Source organism: Capra hircus, chromosome 15, assembly GCF_001704415.2.
Source record: "Capra hircus breed San Clemente chromosome 15, ASM170441v1, whole genome shotgun sequence".
NCBI classification, from domain to species: Eukaryota; Metazoa; Chordata; class Mammalia; order Artiodactyla; family Bovidae; genus Capra; species Capra hircus.
In genome coordinates this window covers 32,039,432-32,067,118 of record NC_030822.1, presented here as the reverse complement: position 1 = coordinate 32,067,118, position 27,687 = coordinate 32,039,432, and the positions used below count along the sequence as shown (strand labels likewise).

Below are 27,687 nucleotides of genomic sequence, written 5' to 3'. Positions count from 1 at the left end.
AACACAACTGAGTGACTAAAACAACAACAGCAAAGGGTATGGCTTGATCTGGGGATCAGTTACAAGAAGGAGACTGTAAAACAAGAGAATAATGGGTGGTTTTGCTGGGATATGTTATTAGGTGATTAATAAGCCAATCTGTTTTACCTGAAGCTCTTACCAACTCCCATCCCTCCTCTCCCACCCAAGGGAAAAATTAGCAGTCATTCAGTTCAGTTTTCTGTGGATGATAATTTCTGTCTTTTTTAGTACTTCTGTGAAGATGAGAGACTGTATGAAAAAGTACTTTGTAAATAAAGTACTAGTCCATTCATCTAACAAATAGTGTTTTTGCTTTTTTCTGAGTTTGATACAAAGGAAGCGGAAAGAAAAAATTACTTCCCATTTGTGTAATTTTCTGTTGTCAGAGAGCAGCAAACTTGCTTAGTCATTCAGATAGCACATAAAGTTGGCAGTTGACTGGGTGTTACCATGTTTCAGGGTCTGTCCACCACTTTTCTGGAAGAAAACTGAGTTTTGCTGTCGAACCCAGAGTTCACAAAGCTCACAAAAATTGGACATCAGTTAATTAGCTTTAGTTGGGACAGTGGGGAATACTGGACTACTGTTATCTGTTATTAAGGCTACCTCTTTCTTGTGTATCTGACAGTCTGAATTATTACTTAGAAGATTGAACATAGAGAACAGAGTAAACTTAAGGACATTGCTTCTTTCCATATAGTACTATTGGAATTTTTTTATTCTTTGTAAGTATGTCTTATATACCAAATGGAGAAAAATTGCAATGAAAATAAGTCAGTTGATCCTTAAAGGAAGTGGTTCATCTTTGCAGGAAAGTTCATCGAGATCATGGCAATATCTTATAAATTGTTGATCCACAAGAGAAATTACCTTCCTGGTGACTAGATCTCCCATATTTGCCGGAGAAATGTCTCTTTCTTCTAATGGTGCTGGATCAATACTGCCAAGTTTTGGTCTCATAGGTTCCCTGTTTGTAATGAGTGCAAAGTCAATTCCCTTTAGTCGTCAGTGTTCTTTCTTAAGGCAGTCTAGACTCTATAGACTCTCAGAGCATAGCTTCTGGAGTTAATAATAGCTTTGTGATTTGGGGCAAGTTATTTCTGTCTCAATTTCACCATTTGTAAAATAGGGATAAAAACACCTATTTCACTGGATTTTGGGGGATGTTTATAAGAGATAATTCATTTAAAAAAAACATAGAACAGTGCTTGGGACACAGTAAGAAGTCAAATTTTAGCTAGTATTTATTCTAGGAGGATTTCAGTTTGGCTCAGGTTAATATATTTGAAAGGATCAAGACTTGAATATATGCTTTGCCTTTAAATGTGAATGAATTTAGAGGTTCCACACCTTTCAGTCACTTGGATCACTACTTTCCTTTTGAATAGATTTTTAAATGGAAATAGAGTTAATGCCAGCATCTGCACCCTCTAGATCACTCGTTACTGATGACAGAGGAAGTAGACATTACTGAGAAGTTCGGATCCTCTGCATTCTCTGCCCCATGCCTTATTTCCCTTCCTCTCTCCAGAGGTAACCACCTTCCTGTGTTTTACTAGTCTTTTTCTTTTACTTTTACTATGTATATATGTATCCATAAATAATTGTGTTATCTTTTTTATTTTACATAAAGAATCTGCCAATTGTATCTTTTTGCAACTTCCTTTCTTTTGTTGAACGTCTTTTACTTGAAATAATTCTTTTAGGGTAACTTTGTTCGAGTGTTTTGATGATGCCTTATTGTCGATACACCATATCCTAGGTAAATAGCTGAGTGCCCTGATTCACTACGTTAGTTGAGTAATTTAAGGTTGATGACATCATTACATAATAAACTGATGAGTACATTTATTATGTGTTTATCATATGGGGGAAACTGATACGAGACGTACACATAACCCATTCTTGTTTTTGCAATATTTTAATTTTAATTTTTTTTAACGCCAAAAACATTCTATATTGGGTGTAGCCGATTAACAATGTTGTCATAGTTTCAGGTGAACAGAGAAGGGTGAACAGCCATACATACACATGTATTCATTCCCTCTCAAACTCCCCTCTCATCCACTGCCACATGATGGTGATAATATATCCCTATTTTAAATGTTATCAGCTAGTTTAAGAAAATATATACATATACATAAACATTTAAAAATACATACGTGTGTGTATAATATACTGTATACATACACACACACACACACATATATATATGTGTATATATACAGGCCAAATAAGTGTCTGCTGGTTGTATCCAACCATTTTGTGATCTCTTCCTTTTAGGACCTCATTAGATGAAAAATTCTACCAAGAATCTTTCCTTTCACAGCTTCCTTTTGTTGTGAGAGTTAATGTAGGGTAATTTTATTTTTAAGTTAGAAATTGCTTCTAAAGTAACTTGACCATTCAGACTGAGTTTTAAAAACACATTCGTGGTGATTGCCATTAATTTAGGAAATGAGTACAACTTCGTTTCAGACTGCTTGTTAGGTTCTGGGATAGTAAACAAATGGTACTGCTCTATCCTGGAGTTCATTGTGTGTTGCAGGTTGTGTTGGGGGAGGTTGAGAGGTTGACATCTTTGGGAAGCAGACTCTGAATTGGAGATAATCCTGCATGAGTTTTATTAGAGAGTGCACTTGTGGGAAAGAAGAGAAGGAAGTAGAATGGGCTGAGTAAGAAACTGAGTTGTGATAGTATCTTAATGAAGGCCTTAGCCAATCCATGTTTGCTATGAAGCTGAAATCACCCTTGAGAGTTATCCTAAGCTGGAACAAAGATGTCTGGCTTTTAGATATGGTCTGTCCCCTGAAGAGCTATGACAGACATTGAGAGCATGTTAAAGAGCAGAGATATCACTTTGATCTGACCCTTGGTGAGGCAACTCTTTTCATTAGAGGCAGTTCTGAAGAGGACCGACAGCTGAAAGCTGTCTTTTGGTAGTACGTCTCAGCAGCTGGGACAACAAATCTTTCAGTCCTCAAGGGAGATCTGTGTAGTTGGTGGTGTCACAGGGTTCATGGTAGAGAGAGTTAAGATAGATATGTGTAAATAAATCACACTGTGCTGTGGAAGCCCAAAGGAGTGACTGATTACTAACAGGAGTTAGGAAGACCTTATAGAAGAGATGACATTTGAGCTAGGTGTTTTTTTTTTTTTAACATTTATTTTATTTATTTATCTAGGCTGCTCTGGGTCTTCGTTGTGGCATGTAGGCTTCTCTCATTGTGGTGCAAGGGCGGCATGTGGGATCTAGTTCCCTGACCAGGGATCAGACCTGGACCCCCTGCATTGGGAGCAGAGTCTTAGCCACTGGGCCACCAGGAAAGTCCCTGAGCTAGGTTTTGAAGAATGAATTAGGAAGTTGTTTGGTAGGAGCAAGGGGGGGGGGTGGTAAGGAGTTTGGGGAGGGGTAAGGGGGCATTTTTTACTGAAGTCACTGACATTTCATAGCAGAGTCAGGAAATTGGTTTATTTGAAGTGCAAAGGGTTTAATATATTAGCTATTCTTTAATTTCTAGCAATCATGATAAAAATAATGAAGCTGTTTGTAAAATCTTGGTTTGCTTCCATGGGGATAATTTTTTTAAAAAAACACTTAGAATCCCAGTATGATCAGACTTGAGAGTAAGCCAAGTTCATCCTTGCCAGAACCATAAAGACAGGCTAAGCTCGAGTGAGAAGCTTTCTTTCCAAGAGTCTAAACTGTGTTGGCCTTTTTCTTGAGTCTGGAACAGATGAATTTTCTTAATATACTGCACATGTTCTTGCTTGTTGCTTAGTATCTTCCATCCTAGGATTGAGGGTGTCCATGGGAAGTCGGAGGTTAAACTGGGGTGCTACTGCTTATCCCTTTTTTCACCTTGGGGAAACTTGTTGAACACCTGATTCTGTTCCCTCATCTGTAAAATACAGGTGGTGAGGCATAACCCCACCTTTTAGGGTTGTTGTGATAACCTGTAAGAGCTTATAAACTGTGAGATATTTCTCAGGATATTTTATTACTACTTAAAATTCCTTTGTGGAGTATATGTGTGATGCTAGGTTTGTATGTTAGGATAAGACTGTTAGAAATCAAATTTTGATCATTAGAAGTTGTGGATTTGGTCTGTAGCAGTGGCACTAGTGCCAAACTGACAGAAAGCTTCTGTATGAGAATTTGAGTCCTGACATGTCTCCTCTGTGGAGGAAATCAGGCTTACACGAGTAGATTGCTGTTCGTAGGGTTGGATAAGAAAATGAATGACAGACTTAGCATGGTAATGGTATTACAGCTCAGTTTTTGCCTTATTGGTGATGGATGAAAAATTTTAGTCAGCAGATAAAGGCAAGTGAATTTCCTTTATTTGTAGGGCCTGTGACCCAAGACTGCAGTATGAGAGAGAGAACAATCAAAATGAGTTGGTCCAGACATCTGACCCCAGCACAACTGTCAGTTCTGAATGAATTGTTTAGTATTTCCAAGAATTATTTCCCCTGAAAGGGTAGTCACCAGTTGATACGGTAAAGGTCCAGTTCATCACTTTATGACACCTGGTAGATTGAAAAGGCAGGAAAATTCAACTACATTTTATTGCTGAAGGAGAAATGATGAAATACCTGAAATACAGCCCCCAGTTCCAAGAAAATGCATTAGAATCATTTGAGGAGGCTTTCAAAATACAAATACCTCCATCCTAATCCTGAACATTTTGGTTTCTGACTTCTGGAATGAGGTATAGGGGGTGTAGTTAGAAAAATTTGCATCTAATTCTAATGTGGCCCTCTTGAACTACTGGTTTCAGTGAGCTCTGTTTAACTGAAGAAGTTATTAAATTCCTGGATGTTCAGATAAAGAACTAAGTGTTGGAAATTTTTTTCTAGGGAAATATGGAGTGGGGCAGAACGTTGCTTTCTGTAAAAGTATTTATTTCATCTTTTCCAGTGTTGCACACAGTGTTGCGAGTGTTAGAATACCAAAGTGCTAATGGGACTCTGGAACATTGTGGGCACACCTCAGCATGTTACATTGAAGTCTATTATATGAATGAGGCATATGATTTTACTAGAAGAAAAAAAGTGTTTCATTATGTGTAAATAATAGAAAGGCCATAATACCTGTCACAATCTAAACAAGCATGATTGTCTGTTTTCTGAGTTTTAATATTAAAAGTAGATTACTTAAGGCTTCCCTTGTGGCTCAGCTGATAAAGAATCCGCCTGCAATGTGGGAGACCTGGGTTTGATCCCTGGGTTGGGAAGATCCCCTGGAGAAGGGAAAGGCTACCCACTCTGGTATTCTGGCCTAGAGAATTCCATGGACTGTCCATGGGGTCTCACAGAGTGGGACACGGCTGAGTGACTTTCACTTTGACTTTTACTCATTGTTTTCTTGTCTGCTGGCACGTAAGTGGTAGCAGATGTTTTAAATTTAAGGAAAATTTGTTGACCGGGGCAGGACGGGAAGTGTTTACTTTTTTGTAAAACTATACCTTGTTTTCATTCAAATTTAGGGGGGAAAAAACTTTTACTTTGGCCAATGCATTAAGTGACCATGTACATAGTTTGGATATTTTCGGGGGCTCATTCATGTGAAATGGAGGTTTTGACCAAAAGTTTTCTGTAATATTCCCCAAAGTAGTAGAAGATAGGTAAGCAGAGAATCATAGAGAATAGTGTTAAGAAGTAATCTCAAAAAGAATGTCAGGGTACCAGAATCTCTCAGGTTTAGAGATGGGAGGAGGGGGTGTACATAGTTTGAAGAACAATATTACAACATTTATATACTGAAAAATACAGGGAAAAACTTTTTACAGTGCAAACTATTGAAAATAAAGCCTGACCAAAAATTTAGCTTCTCAGATTGGGATAACAGAATGTTGTTAAAATTTTTAAGGCGTATTCTGCATAACTTCCTACATGGGGCATACCAAAATAGGGCATAGTAGACCTGATGTCTTTATTAAAGGGGGGCTTAAGTTTTAAAAAGGTCTAAAAACATTGTTTTAAAGGGACGGTTGTGGGTATGATATAAGTTTTAATTTCACATTATGGTACTGATTGAGTTTAGCTCAGTTTTACAAAGTCTGTTTTATCACATAGACTTTCAGAATATTGAACAAGGGTGAATATTGTGTTACAGTTTGAATAGGCCTAATTAAATTTGTAGAATAGTACATTTTCTGAAAAAAATTTCACCGCATTTTATGGTCTTTAAAAAGTGATAATTTTTTCTTTTTTCCAGCTCTCTGAAGATTTTGAAGATGTTTAATAAGTCATTTGGAACACCCTTTGGGGGTGGCACTGGTGGCTTTGGCACAACTTCAACATTTGGGCAGAGTAAGTTTTAAAAAATAACAAATGAGGGAGAGAAATCTTAAGCTGTTTTAAGAACAAATCCACTCCAATAGTTTTAGATAGGAATTAATTTGTACTTTGAACTTTATAATAACCTGAAAAATAACCAGGATAAAATCTTGTTAAAATTTTCTAAAAAATAGAAATAAAATTTGAGTTTTCTTGGTTTTCTGATCCTTAGTAGAATGTACTTACTGTTATTAATTGGCTCTTTTATCAGAAAGTTATAATTTGTTACTAATTTTCAGACCAGGAAATACTTTTTTAAACATTGACCTGGTTTAGATTTTATTTTGATTCTGGAATTTGCTTTATCAGATACTGGATTTGGCACTACTAGTGGAGGGGCATTTGGAACATCTGCATTTGGTTCTAGCAACAATACTGGAGGCCTGTTTGGAAATTCACAGACCAAACCAGGTAGGGATTTTATTTAGAATACTATTGGTTTATTCATAGCTGGTATAGGATTTCATTTAGTGACTTCAATCTGTGTAACTTTTTTTTTTACCCCCTTCTCTATCTCTCCAGGAGGCTTATTTGGTACCAATTCATTTAGCCAGCCAGCTACTTCCACAAGCACTGGCTTTGGGTTTGGCACATCAACAGGAACATCAAATAGCTTGTTTGGAACTGCAAGCACAGGAACCAGCCTCTTCTCATCCCAAAACAATGCCTTTGCACAAAATAAGCCAACGGGCTTTGGGAGTAAGTAGTAAATCTTTGGACTTCTGCCTCTGACAGTTTGATTTTCTTATTGAATGTGTTCTCTCTTCTCCTTTCCCTGTGTTCATCCACCCCCTTTTCTCACCAGACAGCAAAAACATGGGGAGAGGAAAACTTCAAAAGGTATTGAAAAGTTAAATAGGCTAGAAAGGAAGGGGTTATGTACATCTCTCTCTGAATGGAAGTCTTAGGAGGACTGGTATTTAAGGAATATGCAGAGGAAGAGCCACCTGATATAGAATGCCCAGAGAATAAGATGAAAGGCCAGGTCAGAGTACTTCATAGGTATCAAGAAGGAAGAATTTCAAGGAAAATGTGTGTAGTCAACCATAATACATAGCACCTTCCAGGGCACCTTCTTCCTTTGTTTCACTTCTGGTTTGAAGAGACTAATGCAGAAATGGTAAGTACTGGATGTGACATAGTTATGTCTCCATTCCTTAGCCATGGCCAATTTGTTTAATTGGTGGCTTCTTTCTCTTTAAGTCTAAATGCGGCTCAGGGATACTTCACACAGTTCTTTGAGGCAAAAACGTTGCTAGTTGCACAGGTGTGCCCAGTGAGTTGATGCCATTCTGCCACTAGTATGGCAGAATGAGTAAGTCAATCAGCTGTCATTATTTTATGAAGGGAAAGTTGTTTGAGGGAATGTTGAAATATTTAACCATAATGGTATAAAATGCATTCTAAAATACTCATTCAAAAGAGATATGGCTGTTTACTTTAAACTATGTTTTAGGACATGTTTTTAGAAAAGAAATAGTTGACTGCTTGTGAGAAATCAACATTCCTCTTAACTTGGTATTAGGATGTTATTGTATTGGCAGATAACTTTGTATTGCTTACTGCTATTTCTGGTACCAAGAAGTCATATTTTATATTTAGAAAAATATATCCCTTAGATAGCAGTTACATTCTCTGTTATGTAATTATTTAAAACTCAGCTCTATGGAAAAGTAGATTTACTTCTGTAAATGATCAACATGCCTACTGATTTTTCTAAATTATTTTTCTGGGTCAAGTTTTATGTTAACCTATGTTTGATTACCCTAATTGGACCATTTGTATGTTTCAATGTTGTGATAAGACATTGTCAGGAAGACAAGTTCATTCAGCATATGGTCTTACTGAGAGAAATGAGATAAAGTATTTGATGAAACAGAGTATTGTTTCTTTCAGCTTGTTGTGTGAGTATGCCCAAGAAGGACTTTATGGACACTTAGCTGACTAAAAGATTCAGATTTTGTTTTACTTCAGTTTTGAGCCTAGAACTGTTTGTGTGTGTGTGCGCGCGCGCCCATGTGTGCATACGCACAATATCCATTTGAAGGTACTTGCTTGAGAGATTTGAAAGTAATGCTGCTCTAATGCCACAGCCCAATTCCAAAAAAGCTTACAGATTCTTAAATTCTTTACTGTTACTGTCCCATTTTTCTTTCTAATTTATAGATTTTGGAACAAGTACCAGCAGTGGGGGACTTTTTGGAACTACAAATACCACCTCTAATCCTTTTGGTAGCACATCTGGCTCTCTCTTTGGGCCAAGTAGTTTTACAGCTGCTCCTACTGGGACTACTATTAAGTTTAACGTAAGTATTTTCCAGTCTTTGTGGAGTATTTTTGTCTGCTGTATATTTTTTTGCAGGATGAGTTATAAAATTTCCTCTCTTTCCAGTTATGCATAGGTTAGTCTCACTCTTCCTGAAATGTGTTAAGAACAGTATCTGGTAATAGTTGTAAATCCCATGGACAGAGGAGCCTGGCGGGCTACAGTCTGTGGGGTCCCAAAAGAGTCCTGTATGACTTAGCAACTAAACAACAAGACAGGGAAAGTCATGAAACATAAATCTAGATTATAGTTTATGTTTGAATTATAATCAAACCAGTTAAATTTATATTTATAAGGTTGATTAAAGTAGCTACTATCAGGAGTTCCCTGATGGCTTAGTGGTTAGGATTCCAGGTTTTCACTGTCATGGCCTGGGTTCAGTCCCTGGTCAGGGAACTGAGATTCTGCAAACCATGCCATGGCCAAAAAGGGAAAAAACTAGTACAAGGTTAAACTTGTGTTTACAGTGTTCATAATTGACCTTTGAATGGTCAAAAATTCTTTATAGAAATAAAGAATGATGGAGCAAACTGTAAAAATCACTGAAAGTAAGGACTTTAAGGAGCTATATGGTATATCAATATTCTGTGTGCCAATTAGAAATAAAATTTTTGTTGCTGAAATGGCAGATTGAGGCAATAGACTTTAGTGTTTTCTTCAGCTTTTTTGAGAGAATTTGGATAGAGAGAATGAAAGATTTTGTTTATGAAAATCTGTGGACTACCACTTGATGTAAGATACCACTTGATGTGATTGCTTAGGAGATACTTAGGATAGGCTGGCAGTGCAGTTAGCCTAATGAAAATCTCTGGCAAAAATAGGGATTGGAAAAACTTGTTACAATTTAATCCAGAAAATAAAGAATTTCTTAGGCAAAGTAGTGAATTCATATTACTGAAGTTAGAATCTTGAATTTAAAGTTAAATGTAAATGATAGTGAAAAATATTGTCTGTTGTCTCTTGGAAAGGACAGTAATTGAGAAAACTGACATTATGGGGTTGCAAAGAGTTGGACACGACTGAGCAACTTCACTTCACTTCACTTCACTTTAGTTACTAGTACCTTTGCCTCATAAGCTTATAGGAGGAAAAACCAGGCTTCCATATTTCTTAAATGCAACAATAGTCATAAAGCAGACACTTCAGAGCAGAATAGGAATTAGAACTCAGAAATAGAGGCTAAATGTATATATTGGGTAAATTGGATAAAGCTTTCTTTATGCATATATTATTAGGTATATTTTAGTAGATAATTGGATGGCTTGGTTATGGGATTAATCTCTGGGATTTTTTTTTTGTTTTTTTAAAATTCTCTGAATTTTTGATAACAGTTACTGAGATTGACTTATGTAATAACCTTAATAAAAGGTGAGATTAGAAATGCAGAGTATTTAATCAAGCACTGTTAAAACTGTCTTGTTTAGTAAAAGACCTAGGGGACTGGTTATAGAGTTCAGTAGTTGAAGAATTGTGCCTGGGAGAGTAGGGTTATAAAACTTGAACTTAAACATTTGCTTTAGACTTTCAGATTTACTTTTATCTTCCTTTGCAGCCTCCAACCGGTACTGATACTATGGTTAAAGCTGGAGTTAGCACTAACATCAGTACCAAGCACCAGTGTATTACTGCTATGAAAGAATATGAAAGCAAGTCACTAGAGGTCAGTAAAAGGCATTACAGAGTATCACCCTAACCTTTTGATTCTATTAGGGAGCAGCTTTTTTAAATGTTTCTGAATATGTTTTAGGATTTATGTAAAAAACTAACATCAACCAATTTTTTTTTAGTTAATATATTATTTATCGGTTATTTTAGACAAGGATGATATTCAGCTTGTATGTACCAGTATAGTTTACTAATAGTCTACTCTGACTGGTTCCTCATACTACTCTGGGCAGTGTATGCACGTGCATGTGTTTTTAGTAAACTCATGCAAATTCATAAGTATGTAGCATAGTATGTTTTACTAAGTGAATACATCCAGGTAATCAGGCTCCAAATCAAGACACAAATCATTACCAGCATCCATAATTTCCCCTTTGGCCCTGCCAGAAGTCACAGTCCTCCCCTCCCAGAGGTTAACACTATCCTGACTGCCCATGTTTTGCCCATTGTTGAACTTTATATAAATGAGATCTTGTGTGCTCTTAAGTGTGTCTGTCAAGATTGTGAGGTTTATCCATGTTGCTTGAGGCTGTTCATTATGGCTGTGTAATTGTTTGTTGTACATTTTAACTGTCATCTCTGATTGTCTTCTGCATCCCAAATTGTGCTTGCTTCCTTGGAGTATACAGAAACACACTTAACTTGTGAGACAGAATTGTTAAACTTTGTTGCTTTTCCTAAGTTTGCTGAATTTCTCAGTATCCTCCATCTTTTAATCAGCTAATCTTCACATTTGGGCTGTAAGTAGATAGGATTATTGTCTAAGTGAAAGTATTACTGTCTATAAAAGAAAATTGAAATTAAGATGTGGTTGGTTGTTTGGCCTGTAGTTTTCATGGTAATTATGGTATGGATTTTAATGTCCATTATATGCTACTGAAAATCTTTTTCTGTAATTATAATAAGTTAACCATTCCATAGTTTTCTGTTTTTTAAGTCATGGTTCCTATTTGAACATAGAAATTGAATACTAAATTCGAGTCTTTAGTCTCCTAAATAATTTTTTTGACTGTGTATAGATTTGGAAAATGTTTTCCCTTACTCTAGGAGCTTCGTTTAGAGGATTATCAGGCCAACCGGAAAGGCCCACAGAATCAGGTGGGAGCAGGTACCACGACTGGCTTGTTTGGGTCTTCTCCAGCCACCTCCAGTGCAACAGGACTCTTCAGCTCTTCCACAACAAACTCAGGCTTTGCATATGGTCAGAACAAAACAGCCTTTGGAACTAGTAAGCACTTGACATCATATTGGGCCCTTTTGAGGAGAGATGAACAACTAAAAGTAATACATAATTGTCATTTTTGTGTCTAAGTGTTATGGAGAAAAATGATTGAGGGGTCCTGAAGAATAGGAAATACCTGATATGTCTGTATGAGTGGGGAGAAATAATGGTATTAAGTGTATATAGTTAAGAAGGGCTTCACTGATAGGTGAAGTTTGATCAGTGACCTGTCTGAAGAAGATGAAAGATAAAGCTATACAGATTTCTGGGGGAATTCCAGCCAGAGGAAACTAGAAGTCTAAAAATCCTGAGTTTTTGCCAAATAGAAGAGAACAAGGGGAGGTACTGGAGGATGTAAGGAACTTCATAGGGCTTTGTAGGCCATTGTCAAGATTTGAATTATTGAGTCTGGAAGCCATTAGAGGGTTCAGGTAAAGCATAAGATTATGAATAAAGGATCATTCTGAAGGCTGCTGTATTAAGCATGTTGAATGGGGGCAAGGGTGGAAACAGGTCAGTTAGAAAAGTTGTTGCCCTATCCACATGAAAGGTGATGGTGACTTGAAGAGAAGGGTGCTGTGGTGATTGGTAAAAATGCCAGATTCTGAAACAAGCTTGAATGTAGAGCTGAGATTTATTTATGGATTGATTTCATGTGGGATATGAAAGAGGGAAGTCTAGGATGGTTACTAAATTACTTCATAAAAGTATTACTTTTGTGAAAGTAATACATATATATGATATAAAATTCAAAAAATACAAAAAGTACATCACCAAACATCCTTTTTTTTACCTCTAGCCACCAGTTTGCTTCTGTAAAAACAAGCAGATATTTTCTATAGAAACATATACAAATGAATACATATTTAAGTGGCATTTGTATTCTTTTCAGTTTTGGTATTCTTTGATTTAGATTAGCCACATATTCATTAAATGTATCCTATGCTGGATACATTGCTATAAAGAGACAGCCCCTGTTTTGAAGAAAAACTTACTCCAACAAGGTTAAAGTACCCACATACATTTTAAGTGGCGTGTGTTATCTTTTTAAAAGAGACAAAAAGCTCTCAGCTCACAAGGAAGATTACTTAGCCCAGACTGGGTTCCTAAGATCAGAGTATTATTTTAGAAATTAGTCTGAACCAAATCTGGAATTAGATGAAGGAGGATGAAAAATGAAGTGGTTATCCAGTTTGAGTACTTAATGAATGTAGGGTAATTTAGGTATATAATCAATAACAAACTTATTGCAGAAACTAGATACTATGAGACTTCACATTCTGCCCAGCCCCTCAACCTTCCCCTTTATTTTTTCTTGAAAGGTACAACTGGATTTGGAACAAATCCTGGTGGTCTCTTTGGCCAGCAGAATCAAACTACTAGCCTCTTCAGCAAACCATTTGCCCAGCCCACAACCACCCAGACCACTGGTTTTTCCTTTGGTAATACCAGCACACTAGGACAGCCAAGCACCAACACCATGGTAAGGAAACAAGTCTTATTGGTAGAGCTAAGTAATGGGGCTTCTATATTATCTGTCATATAAACTTGGAAAAATGGCAACTATTATTAATATTCTAAAGACAACTATTTTAGGATATCTTGTAATCTAGATCACCTTTTTCAGGGTCTATTTGGAGTAACCCAAGCCTCACAGCCAGGAGGTCTTTTTGGGACAGCTACAAACACCAGCACCGGGACAGCATTTGGAACAGGAGCTAGTCTCTTTGGGCAGACCAGTACTGGATTTGGTGCTGTTGGTTCGGTAGGTTTTTATAATTCACTGTAATTTGAAGATGTATATAAAGCTGCTAAAGGAATTTCTAAGAAAAATTTGTCTTTTGGAAATTTCTTGGTGCTCTAGTGGTTAAGACTCGGTTTCACTGCCCGGGGAGTCAATCCCTTGTTGTAGAACTAAGATCCCATAAGCCACATGGCACAGCCAAAAAAAAAACCCCACAAAATGGGGAAAAAAAAAAAGCTGAATTTAAGAAAAGCAAAATCTGTCTTTCGAGTATTTTGGGGGAGTAATATTGTATGATTTTATACTGATAGTAACTGAAAGCTATTTAGTACCAAAAAATAGGTAACTTTATAATTGGTTTATTTTCAGAAACTAGGTTCTTATTGAAACTTCTTTGTCTTTTCTGAACTAACCACTCTTGTTGGTTAAATTGTTGAGTCTAAGTTGAGAGGCTTTTGCCCTTAAAATCAGATCATTTTAAATTCCTGTTTCTACCTTCTATTTTGGGTGATAAGTTGGTATCTTATTTGTTAATTACATATTTTTGGTGTTGATCAAGTTACTAAAATTTTATTCTTAAGGTTTTCATGCTGCTGGAGGCTTAACTGAATTTTTTTTTTTTTTGTTACATCATTTAAGGAAGACATTACTATTTAGGAGCACATGACTTAAAAAACAATAGTAAATACCTTTTAAAGAAACTAGGTGTCTATATTATGTGTCCATTATAACAAGCTTTGGACTCTAGTTTAAAAAAAAAATCACCAAATCATGTGGTGGTTTTCATGGAGATTGAAATCTGTTATATCTTATTTGAGGTGAGAAATTGAGGAAATTATCTTTAAAAAATGCTTCAGAAAGTTCTTATTTTTTTAAACAACTTTATTGGGATGTAATCCACTTGCCGTACAATTCACCCTTTTGAAGTTTAAAATTCTGTGGTTTCTAGCTTATTCACAGATTGTGCAACTACCACCATAATCAATTTTAGAACATACTTGTCACTCTAAAAATAAATGTCATCCCCATTAATAGTCACTTCTCATTTTCCCCCAGTCAGTTCAGATCAGCTGTGTATGTATTTACCTATTCTGTATATTTCATGTAAATGGAATCACATCTTGGGTGACTGATTTCTTTTACTTAGCATAATGTTTTCAAGGTTCATCCATGTTGCAGCTTGTTTAAATTTTTTACTGTAACTTTCTGCTGACATATTCAATACATGAGAACATTTTTGTTACCAGGTAAAAAATAATTTGACTGCCTTGTTTCTTGTTTTTTTCTTTGTCTCACTGAAATACTACGTTTGGTGAGGCGTTACCATTAACTTCTCAGGCTAGGAGCATTCTGTTTTGTTAATCTTGCTCAGATTAGATATTTTTCTGAGAGCCGTTATTCATCCTTCTTCATACATTTTTCATAAAAATTATGACGTCTTCTCTCCCTTACCACAGACCCAGTCCAGTATACCTGATTTATCTGTTTAGAGTGTGTCTTACATACTACTTAAAATTGTCCTGTATTGTGTTCTTTTTAGACCCTGTTTGGAAATAACAAGCTTACTACGTTTGGAACCAGCACAACCAGTGCTCCTTCATTTGGTACAACCAGTGGCGGGCTCTTTGGTAACAAACCAACCCTGACTTTAGGAACCAATACAAACACTTCCAATTTTGGTACATACAAAAAGCAGGTTTGACTCTCTTAAAGTTACACTGACTATACCACACATCATTCTCCTGATTCATATTATTGGGAATATTTTAAAATTCGCAGGTAAGCTCTGGCTTGATAGGAGATTACAGAGGGAAAAGCTTAAACTCAAGGACTTGGGTTAAGATACCTGAAAGAGATATAAATTGCCTTAACTATATTCTTTTGACTCCCTGCTTTGGATAAAATGGAATATTTAATGGACGCAGTAGAGGTATCTTGCAGAATGTTGGTTCTCTAATGGAGGTAGATTATTTTCAAAATAAGAAAATATTTTCGTTGGATTACCTCATCAATAATTGAGAAACAAAAAGTGAAACACATTTGATTGAGATAACACATTGTTTTAGACCAAGTTCTTTCACACAGGGAGGTAGTGAACAGATGAGATTTGATGATTCCTTTTTAAACTTTTTGTTGTTGTTTAGTGTTTTGTTGTTTTTTGAGATTTGATGATTCTTATTGAAAGTTGAAGCCTTTCTGATTTGAGGGATTGTTCAGTAGTTTTCCCATAGTTGGCAAAAGTGTTTTATTTTGAATACATATTCTTTGGAAAAAAAATTGGACAATAGCAGGTAAGATTGAATGACAGAAAAACAAACTTTAAACTACTCTTCAGAGATATGCTAGAAATTTTAAAATTTGTTTAATAGAAACATTATTATTTTAACTATAAGTAAGTTTTCAAACAGATTCACCATATTTTGAGTTAAATTAGTCATGGAAAGTTCATTTCATTACCAAAGGAAATAGTGATTGAAATACTTCTTTAAAGTATTTCATGTACCAGATATAACATTAGGCTCTGGATATCTAGTGGGAGATGAGTACAAGCATATGGTTATTTGCCTTAAGTCAGCAGTTACATTTTTTCAGTGAGTTTTTTAAATGATCTTGTACTGGAAAAAGAGGCTGCATTAAATATCCATTGGAATGGTATATGTTTTCATAGAAAGAGGAGCTATGTGAAGGGGATAGACAAATCTTTGTCAGGTACCAGTTCTTAAATTAATGTATTAAAATTTGATTTGATTTTTATAACCCCTTTCATTGTTATAAAGTGAAGTGTGAAGAGTGAAGTTGTTCATTCATTCCTAGTAATGTTTATCATTCTACCTATAGACATTCTACCTTTTTGTCTGTATTCTACGAAAGAATGGTCTTGAGACAGTGGACTTGGGTAGCGTGGATATCAGTTTTGTGTATTTGTTTCTTATCTATGAAATAAGATGAGAAAGATACTTAAGGGTTAAAATCAGTGTTTTTCAGCCTTTATAAATCACTGTCACTCCCTTTTCCTCAGGGATCCTTTGTAGACCTTTTTCCCCCTTATTAATCATCTGCTCACCTCATGAAATTTTAATACCACGTATATTCTGTGTTATTTGTTTAGTACTGTGGCTCTTTGGAAGACCATAAACCATTTTTAATTGATGATGATTGCTTTACAATATTGTGTTGGTTTCTGCCATACAATAACCTGAATCAGTTGTAGCTCTATATGCCCTCCCTCCTGAACCTCCCTCCCCCTTAAGAGGTAATTTTGTTCCCTTTGAAAATGAATGTTTTTTTGATAGCACAGCCTGAGCGGAGGATTGGAGACTGATCACCTCCTCTTGGCAGAGAACTCAAATTCTGGTTCTGGTCTGGTCTGATTTCTGGTAGAGCTGAGTTCCAGTCCTCCCTTCTCTGGAGGCCCAAGGAAAAGTCCCATAATGCCTGGGTATCTGTAGGTGGCAGGAGACGTCTGTAAGGACACCCCTTTTGCCCCACCTCTGCCGCCACCTCCCCCTTCTTCTTTCAGCCCAGCTTCCTTTCCTTCCTTGAAATCTTTGACTTGGATCTGAAGTTCTAGAGACTGTATCCTTGTATTTAAGTGCTTCCCTTGTGGTGCAGAGGTTAAAGCGTCTGCCTGCAATGTGGGAGACCTGGGTTCGATCCCTGGGTCGAGAACATCCCTTGGAGAAGGAAATGGCACCCCACTCCAGTATTCTTGCCTGGAGAATCCCATGGACGGAGGAGCTTGGTGTGGGCTACAGTCCACGAGTTGCAAAGAGTTGGACACGACTGAGTGACTTCACTTCACTTGATGTTCAGAATTAAATATATTTTCTCTCTGACAAGGTATTTGTGTAGACTACTTGATTTGGAAATGAAAACTCTCATCTTTATTTGATGTGCCTCACTAACTTATGTGCTAAATTGTCCTTTTTTTTTTTTAATCCTTAATGCTGACCTAGTGCCTGGCATAGAGTAGGTGCCCAGTAAGAGTTTATTAATGAATAAGCCCTGAGAGGAAAGACTCCCAAGAAATACAGATTGCAGGGTGACAGGTTTTGTTTTACTCTTGGGTGAACTTAAATCATTCCATTACCACCCTAGAGGAATCTAGATCTAAGTGAGACTTTCTTTGATATTCCTCTTGTCTTGGGAAGCTGTCAATTTGATGATGTGGGCAGAGATACTTTTCTGATTTGGAAATAAGTCATACAACAAATCTGGAAATGGAATAAGGTTGCACAAAGATTTATTGCATTGTTATATCATCATTAGTTGCATGTTACCCAATATGGGATTGTGTTTCATTATGGTAATGATAAATCCAGAGTTTAAAAGGTTGGAATACTTGCTACAATTGATGTTGCCACACCCTTAAGTCATTCTTTAGAGTCATCTGTTCCTTTTCTTAGTAATTATTCCTAACAAGGACTAGTTTAAGATGACTTCCCTGGTGGCTCAGATGGTAAAGCGTCTGCCTACAATGTGGGAGACCTGGGTTCAATCCCTGGGTTGGGAAGATCTCCTGGAGAAGGAAATAGCAACCCACTCCAGTATTCTTGCCTGAAGAATCCCATGGATGGAGGAGCTTGGTCGGCTACAGTCCACGGGTTGCAAAGAGTCGGACACAACTGAGTTTAAGATTGAGTATATGACAGTGTCAGTTTCCGAATGGAAGGAATAGAATAGAATTGTTTTAGGAGAGAAATTACAGGCAGGATGTCAGCACTGGTGAGCAACAGTTAGAGAGGTTGAAGATCTTTTGAATATTGATCTTTTGAGTATTCAATTCAGTTCAGTCGCTCAGTTGTGTCTGACTCTGTGACCCCGTGAACCGCAGCGTGCCAGGTCTCCCTGTCCATCAACTCCTGGAGCTTTGAGTAAATTATTGGTTATTCATGCTACATGGGTAAGGTTTGAGTTATTTGTACAAAAACATCTGATTTTTTTAAGCTTTTTAAAAAAGTGATACATAGACATTACATTATATTTCAGATGTTTAATGTAATAGTCAAATATTTGTATATATTGTGAAATGTTTACCACAGTAAGTGTAAGTAACGTCTATCATCAATAGAAATTTTTTTTCTTATGATGAAAATTCTAAGATCTCCTACTCTGTTCAGTTCAGTCGCTCAGTTGTGTCCAACTCTTTGCACCTCCATGAGCTGCAGCACATCAGGCCTCCCTGTCCATCACCAACTCCCAGAGTTTACTCAGACTCATGTCCACTGAGTCAGTGATGCCATCCAACCATCTGATCCTCTGTCATCGCCTTCAGTCTTTCCTAGCATCAGTGTCTTTTCCAATGAGTCAGTTCTTCACATCAGGTGGCCGAAGTATTGGAGTTTCAGCTTCAGCATCAGTCCTTCCAATGAGTATTTAGGACTGATTTCCTTTAGGAAATCCAGGGCTCCTTTGGGATGGTTTAATCTCCCTGCAGTCCAAGGGACTCTCAAGAGTCTTCTCCAACACCACAGTTCAAAAGCATCAATTCTTCGGCGCTCAGCTTTATAGTCCAACTCTCACATCCATACATGACTGCTGGAAAAACTATATATACCTACTCTGTTAGCAACTTTCATATATACAGTGCAATATTTTTAACTATAGTCAGCATGCTATGCCTTAAAATCCCAGGAGTTATTTTATAGCTCTAAGTTTGCCCCTTTTGACTCTCCTTCACCCATTTTGCCCATCACCCTCCCTCTGCCTCTGGCAACCACTGATCTGTTCTCTGTATTAGTGAGCTTATTTTTGTTGGTGGTGATTTTGTTTTTTAAGATTCCACAAATAAGTGAGAACACTTGTCTTTGTCTTGTGTCACTTATTTATATTTGATTTTCTTTGCCTTGCTTAATTCACATAGCATTATGCCCATAAGGTCTCTCCATGTTACACAGATGCAAAGTCGTCTTTGTATTTTGTAGTTAAACAATATTTTGTTACACATATATACCATGTTTTCTTTACCCATTCATCCATTGATATACACTTAGGTTGCTTCCATATCTTGGCTAGAGTAAATAATGCTGCTGTGAATATTGAGGTACATATTTCTTTTCAAACTAGTGTTTTCGTTTTCTTTGGGTATATACCCAGGAGTGGAATTGCTGAATTGTATGGTAGTTCTATTTTTAATATTTTGAGAACCTTCCATACTATACTGTTATCCATCATGGCTGCACCATACATTCCCACCAACACTGTAGGAAGGGTCCCCCTTTTCTCCACATTCTCACCAGCACTTACTTATTTTTTTTTTATTGTATGATTTTATTTATATAAAATGTTCAGAATAGGCAAATCCATAGAGACACAACATAGATTGCTGCTTGCCCTGAGGTTAGTGGGGGTGTTGAGGGGATATGAAGAACGGCTGCTAATGGGTACTGTACTGGGTCAGATAGCACCCCCCACCCCCAATTTAGAACAAAAATGTTCTAAAATCAGTTGTGGTGATTTTGCACATCTTTGTGGATATACTAAAAACCAGTAAACTGTACATTTTAAATGGATGAATTTTTTGGTATGTGAATTACGTCTCAATAAAGCTGTTACTAAAAATATTTAAAGCTATAAAGAAATACTGAAGAACAAACAAGGTCCTTGAGTAATCCCAACACAAAGAACTTCCACTTTCAGTCAGTATATTGAGAGTTAAATACTGCTGCTGCTGTTAAGTCACTTCAGTTGTGTCCGACTCTGTGCGACCCCATAGACGGCAGCCCACCAGGCTCCCCCGTCCCTGGGATTCTCCAGGCGAGAACACTGGAGTGGGTTGCCATTTCCTTCTCCTTACCAGCACTTATTATTTGTTGTCTTTTTAGGTGGTAGTCGTTTTGACAACGCTGAGGTGATGTCATTGGCTTTGATTTGCATTTCACTGGTGATTAGCTATGTTAAGCATCTTTTCATGTACCTGTTGGTCATCTGTATGTAGTATTTTGAAAGATGTCTGTTCCTGTCCTCATTGAATTTTTTTAATTGGATTTTTTTTTGCCATTAAGTTGTGTGAATTCTTTATGTAGTTTGAATTTTAGCCACTTATCATATAAATGATGTGCAAATATTTTCTCCCATTCAGTAGATTGCCTTTTCATTTTGTTGTAGTTTCCTTTGCTGTGCAGAAGCTTTTTAGTTATAGTCCCACTTATTTATTTTTTCTGTTGTTGCCTTTGCTTTTAGTGTTAGATCCAAAAATCATGACCAAGACAGGTACAGAGAAACTTACCCCTATGGTTCCTTCTAGGAATTTTATGATTTCAGATCTTGTGTTCAGGTCTTTAATCCATTTTGTTTATGGTGTAAGATAATGGTCCAGTTTTATTCTTTTACGTGTGGTTGCCCAGTTTTCCCAATGCCATTGGTTGAAGAGACTGTCCTTTCTCCATTGTATATTCTTGGCTCTTCTGTTGTAACTTAACTGATTGTTGATTAATTGTTCTTAATTTTAACTTAAAGTTGTTTTGAAATAACTGAGTTGATAAACCGTTGTCAGTGAGAATCTGTGGAAATGTGTGGTATAAACAGTGTAAGTTGGGACTTATTTCCCTCCTGTGGGTTTGAGGTAGTTCATGAGTATCTTGTTTTCTGCTGTTAATGGGACTGGAAGATCTTTTTTGGTAAAATTTTAACTCAGGAAAACAAAGAACATCTCCAGTACATATTCTGTTTTTTTTTTTTGTTTTGTTTTGTTTTTCTTTAAAGAAAATTGATTGTGCTTGAGCAGGCAGTACTCCATTTTTGTGGCATAGCTATTAAGACAATTGAAAAGATTTAATGAATGCATGAATTAAATATATTGGAAGTATGTCAGATTACTTGCTTAGATTTTTTAATAACATTAGAAATATGTTTTTAACTGTTTAATTAAACTTTTTTTCTTTGCATTTTTAATTTAGATGTAAATTCAAAACTGGCATGACACAGTAAAATATTCTTAGTTGGTGACACTGATATGTATTCCAAAACACTTCATTCTAATGTGTTTTGAACTTGTTCACCTCCATGATACCTTTATAAAAGACTTCACATGTTTCACAAGCAGATTTTGCTGGCCAGTGGTTAGTTTCTCCCTCTTATCAAAAGAAATTAATGGTATGTTCATTAGCTGTTTTGTTGATGTTTAGCTCCAAAAGGAGCACAGAAAGTGTGGACATATGTGAACAAAGGAGAAGTAATAGCAGCAGTAGTTTGATATGTACATGTCTTTGTGGGGAGACCTGTGGATTTTAGAAGGGAATCACAGGATTTTCTTTAAACAGTGGGTCACTGTGAAAGGATGGTTTTGTTCAACTCTCCATCATCTCTGATAATGAAATAATTCAACTCAAAGTTATTCGTAGATATTATTCATTATCTTTTTTTACTGTTAGCTAGCTGAGTCTTTGTGTGCTCCTATAAGCTGATTGAATTTGACACCATTAAAGCGTCTCAATGTGTGATTACAGCCACACATTACTATCCATACAGGGTCCATCTGTTCAAAACAAAGCCTGCTGTAGAGATTTTTATAGGTAATCTTCACTTAGCGAGAATCTTTAGGTTCAGTGAAGTGTCTTGGTTGACTGTCTTATTTTTCAGTGAAAATTTGAGGGAATTATTTTTCTTCTATTAATTAAGCATGAAGCATAGAATGGAGGCTTTGAGAGGACTTTTCTCATGGTCAAGGGATGTGGGTTTGATCTGTGGTCAGGGAACTAAGAATCCCACATGCCAAGCTATAACTGAGACCTGAGGCAGCCAAATAAATTAACTAAATTTAAAAAGAACAGTGGAGGCTTTGAGTCTTACAAAGGGAATGTTCCCCAAGCTCAAGCACAGTCAATTTGCTTTAATACTGGGTATTATCCTATACTTAATTAAGTCTAAAGTGTAATTAAGTAAATAGGAAGACTGTGGGGTCTATTTATGGTTATCAAAAAAAATTTTTAAGTTAAATTAGCCTGCCATTTAGGATTTCTAAATGTCAAAAAATGAAAGGATACAAAACTTACAGTCAGACTGCTTTGTTTTAAATTCCCTTGTACAGGAAATTGAGAATTGTGTTAAAGTACAGTCTACTCACTCTTGTGTCCTCCTAGGATTCGGCACAAATACCAGTGGGAATAGTATTTTTGGAAGTAAACCAGGACCTGGCACTCTGGGAACTGGGCTTGGCGCAGGATTTGGAACAGGTAAGGGATTGTATCAGGAGACTCAGCAAGTGATACAACTTGGCTTTCCAACTGCTGGAACTTAAGGCTTTTGTTTCATCATATGTATGAAAATAAGAGGCCTGTAGATTTTCATTTTCACAAACGGATTTATAGAACATTCCTATATGCTTTACCAGGCTTTAAAACACTGGCTCATTTATCTTAGAAGCTGTATATTCAATTCCTTTTCTACAAAATGTTCTCTGATAGTCCTGGTCTCCCTGGGATTTTCAGTACTTAATGTGAGACCTGTCAGTATGATGACAAGTCCCTGAGACCCTGAACTGTTAAGTAAGCTTTATTACCCTAATAATAATGCAGCAGTAAGAGCACATGCTGAAATAATTAACATATAGATTGAGGTTTTGCAAGGTCTGTGCATGCTTTTCCATTCTTCTCACTTTGTTATGGAGCTAAAATGTCAAGCCTTTGTCTCCATTTCTGCCATTGATAATTGTTTTTCAATGCCTTTGAAGACGTTGTTCCTTCTACCTACCCAGCTCTTTTAAACAGTTGGAGAGGGTGATGGTCATGAAATGAGTAAGTGCTTACAGGGTAATTTAAGCATATAGTTTTGTCTACGTCTCCAATTCATCTCACCATGGGGAGTCACTTAGTTGCAAACCATTTATTTCTGTGGTCTCTGCTTCTATTGTCATCTGTCATCTCCTTTTTAATAGAACCTCATTTTGTACTCTCTGAACTGCTTCCCTTTGTTTTCTTTTTAAAATAAAAGATATAAAGTCTTAGAAAGTCAGTAACAGAAGTAACATGAAGAGCCCACCCTTTTCAATAGTGAAGTAACAGCTATTGAAAGTTTGGCATGTATATTGTCAGACTTCTTTATATACACTTTTCATATATGTATATACACACACGTATGTTTGTATGCAGTATGTGTACAGCATACAATTTTTGTGATATTCTTGAAGCCATGTCCTACACCAGTGTTTTTTAAACCAAAGGCTGAGATATATCAGGTGATATAATATTAATGTAGTTAATTGCAACCAGCATTCTTTAAAATGAACTAGAATTAAAAGATCATTGTGTATTGTAAGGTTTGATTTAACTTTTAGTTTTATATATGTGTGTGTTTTGGGTCTCAGTGTGTTTCATATTATGTGCTGTGGTCAAAAATGTTTCAAACTGAAAGCAGGTTCCTTATTCTGTATTCTTTGTTTCATTTTTTTTTCATTTCCCATGACGTTTTGGGCATATATTTTTTCTTTGGGTTGGTATATGTAGATCTAACTCACTTCTTTAAAAATAACTATGAAGTGTTCCATTGTATACATATATATACACACATACAACACATGAGTAGTTAAATATACCATAATTTGTTTGACTTTTCTCTTACTGATGGTCACTTGAATTATTTGATTTTACTAGCAGTGCAGTAGTGAAGATCTGTGTTATAGAATTTTGTGTATGATAATGTTACTCTAGGATTGAATTGGGAATTGTCAGAAGATACACATATTTTTGAATTTTGGTCAGTCTTGCTAATCCTAATTTGCCGTCCACAAAGAATGCCAGTTTGCATTTTTGCTCATATTTTATAAAAATGCTCCCTTTTTCATACCCTGTCCATATTGTTTGTTTTCTTCATCTTTGTGTGAATGATAGTGAAAGGTGGTAGTTCTGATTTGCACTGTGCTGATTACCAGTGAGGGATACCTTTGTGTATGTTTACTGGCTGTTTGCATCTTTCAGTTCTCTGTTTATATTTGATCTTTGTTTATTGTTGATAATGTTTTATATATTGTGGATATTAAACCTTTTTGGTTGTATGGAAAACTTTTTGAGCTTTTGCACTTTACTCAAATTCACAACATATATTTTGCAACAAATGAAAACTAAAAATCTGTGGGTTTTTGTACAATGTGTTCCTTAAACTTAAGCAGAATATAACTTCTGACATCAGTGTTCTTGTCTAATCCCAGAGGAAAGATTAGCTTTGGTGTGGGCCTTTTCAAGGTAGTTTTGACTCTAGTTTATGAACTGTAAACCTAAGCTTGGGTAAGGTGTTACTCCAATGTCTGTTACCAGATATTTCCACTCTGTCTTTATCATTTAATTTTGTTTATGGTATCTTAAAGTACCAGTTTTACTTTTATGTGGTCAAAAGTTGTCATTCTCTGCACTTTGGTTTCTGGGTCTTGCAGACTATGATTTGCAGTACTTTATCCTGTAGTACAAGATTATAAAGTGCTCTATAAGTCTTGATGCTGTTGTCTTCGGTTCCACAGTAATGTAATATCTCAGTCTTTTTGTTTGAATATATTTGGTTTTCCTTGAACAGCTGAACCTCACAGACAGTGAATCTCATTTTCATTGCTGTTAACATAGTCCTAATTGATGCCTTGCCCATAGAAACTAAAAACCAAATACAATCAGTAAAGAACTTTACACCCCTAATCATAGCACCAGTAGATGATGTAGGGAAACAAGAGTTGTGATCACTGAGTACACACTATTGAAATTCTTTGATGGTTGCATCTTATAAAGCCGGCTTTTGTCTTTGAGAGGAATGTGTCTAGATACTATTAGGTATGCATACCTTCATTAGTAAATTCTGCATTGCATGATATCACAATTAGAATAACATTGTAGCTTTGGACTATGTTTTAAGGAATGCGAAAGTTACTCAGTTGTGTCTGACTCTTTGCAACCCCATGGACTATAATAGTCCATGTAATTCTCCAGGCCAGAATACTGGACTGGGTAGCCTATCCCTTCTCCAGCAGATCTTCCTAACACAGGAATTGAACTGGGGTCTCCTGCATTACAGGCAGATTCTTTAACAACTGAGCTATCAGCTGTCATATCAGCAGTTGAAAATGTTCTTTACCAACATTTCCCATGTTTGAAGGAAACATTAAGCCTTTGACTGTGTGGATCACAATAAATTGTGGAAAATTCTTAAAGAGATGGGAATACCAGACTACCTTACCTGCCTCCTGAGAAGCCTGTATGCAGGTCAGGAAACAACAGTTAAAACTGGACATGGAACAACAGACTGGTTCCAAATTGGGAAAGGAGTACATCAAGGTTGTATATTGTCACCCTGCTTATTTAACTTACATGCTGAGTATATCATGTGAAATGCTGGGCTGGATGAAGTGCAAGCTGGAATCAAGCTTACCAGGAGAAATATCAATAACCTCAGATATGCAGATGATACCACCCTTATGGCAGAAAGTGAAGGAGAACTAAAGAGCCTCTTGATGAAAGTGAAAGAGGAGAGTGAAACAGTTGGTTTAAAACTCAGCATTTAAAAAACTAAGGTCGTGGCATCCTGTCCCATCACTTCATGGCTAATAGATGGGGAAACAATGGAAACAGCGAGAGACTTTATTTTGGGGGGCTCCAAAATCACTGCAGATGGTGACTGCAGCCATGAAATTAAAAGACACTTGCTCCTTGGAAGAAAAGCTGTGACCAGCCTAGACAGCATATTAAAAAACAGATATTACTTTGCTGACAAAGGTCTGTCTAGTCAAAGCTGTGGTTTTTCCACTGGTCATGTATGGATGTGAGAGTTGGACTATAAAGAAAGGTGAGCGCCGAAGAATTGAGGCTTTTGAACTGTGGTGTTGGAGAAGACTCTTGAGAGTCCCTTGGACTGCAAGGAGATAAAACCAGCCCATCCGAAAGGAAATCAGTCCTGAATATTCCTTGGAAGGACTGACGCTGAAGCTGAAATTCTAATACTTTGGCCACCTGATGTGAAGAACTGACTCCTTGGAAAAGACCCTGATGCTGGGAACGATTGAAGGCAGGAGGAGAAGGGGATGACAGAGGATGAGATGGTTGGATGGCATCACCTACTTGATGGACATAAGTTTGAGCAAACATCAGGAGTTTGGTGATGGACAGGGAAGCCTGACGTGCTGCAGTTCACGGGGTCACAAAGAGTTGGACACGACTGAGCAACTGAACTCAACTAGCTAAAGGGGTATTCTTATATAGCTTCTTGCTTTGAGTGATAGATTTTCAAACTCATGCTTCAACGGAAGTACATTTTCGTGTAACTTAGGCCTTTGGGTACTTCATGACTAGTAGGCTGTAGAAACCTTAAATGTACAAATACATAAATTTTTTGTACACTTAGATTTAAGTGACCAATCAGTATAAAATGTTATAGTATTCTTTGACATGAATTTTTTTTTTCTCCCAGTGTGCTCAGATTAAGGAATACTGATTAAATTATGGGTGGGTCAGTTTCTTGTTTCACAGAGATAGTAACTGTTTCACAGGGATATCAGTAGTATGCCATTTTCTTGGTAATTGCTTAGTAATATTACTAAGGAGTTTTAGTTTTTAATATTTTCAATGAAGTAGTGATAAGTTTAAGGGGGTGTGTATGTCTAAGTCGCTCAGTTGTGTCTGACTCTTTGCAACCCATGGAATGTAGCCTGCCAGGCTCCTCTATCCATAGAATTCTCCAGGCAAGAATAGTGGAGTGAGTTGCCATTACGTTCTCCAGGGTATCTTCCCGACCCAGGAATCAAACCCACTCTCCTGCTATGTGGGATTTAGTCAAGTTTGTTAGACAAAGATATACAGAATAATCTACCCAAAGCTAATGTGTTCTGACATTCTGATATATATAATTACATTCTGACGTTCATTAGACGGTCTCAAAGGAATATATTTTTACTAATTCTTTGAGCATACTTGAGGTTTTTAAGAACATTGTTACCATGGTGCCCCCAGTATATCTTCCTTATGATTCCTACAACAAATCATGAATATGACACATTTCATAAATTGACATTATCACATCAGAGTATCCCTCAACTTGTGTAAGTCTTTTAATTATGCATTTTTATTATTTTGTAGGCTTTACTGAAATACAGTGATTTTTAGACTATTTCCTGATTCTTCCTTCAGGGCTAATGCAAATACACACCCATCCAGAACAGAAATTTTTATCCATTTTATATATGCAGGTTTTATGTAAGCTTTTATTTAGGGGTAAGGAGGTGTTTGTTATCTGGGCGAAAAAAAAGAACCCTGAAATGTTTGTTCTAAGCTATGTCCTTTGAAGGAATAATATATTTTTAGTTTTTCTTTGGATTTTCACCAGTTTGTAATGGGTTAAGTCTTATTCCCTGTTTCAAAACTGGGTTTTTAAAGATGAAATAATTCCATTGCTGTA

The 27,687-nt window shown here is 36.6% G+C and overlaps 1 protein-coding gene across 3 annotated transcripts in view; it reads left to right on the top strand.

Annotated features, from left to right (window-relative positions):
- Positions 1–27,687, top strand: part of NUP98 (nucleoporin 98) — an 88,110-nt gene that overhangs the window by 6,246 nt on the left and 54,177 nt on the right. Inside the window, exons 2-11 of one of the 3 annotated variants that reach the window (XM_018059429.1) lie at positions 6,245–6,339; positions 6,676–6,777; positions 6,889–7,065; positions 8,533–8,672; positions 10,245–10,352; positions 11,405–11,585; positions 12,902–13,062; positions 13,207–13,344; positions 14,864–14,927; positions 22,404–22,496. In XM_018059429.1, the coding sequence (XP_017914918.1) occupies positions 6,264–6,339; positions 6,676–6,777; positions 6,889–7,065; positions 8,533–8,672; positions 10,245–10,352; positions 11,405–11,585; positions 12,902–13,062; positions 13,207–13,344; positions 14,864–14,927; positions 22,404–22,496 (1,240 nt within the window). In that variant the 5' untranslated portion in view covers positions 6,245–6,263. Of the gene's footprint in view, positions 1–6,244; positions 6,340–6,675; positions 6,778–6,888; positions 7,066–8,532; positions 8,673–10,244; positions 10,353–11,404; positions 11,586–12,901; positions 13,063–13,206; positions 13,345–14,863; positions 15,003–22,403; positions 22,497–27,687 lie in introns of all 3 variants that reach the window. The other 2 variants (XM_018059428.1, XM_018059427.1) reach the window with 2 other exon arrangements.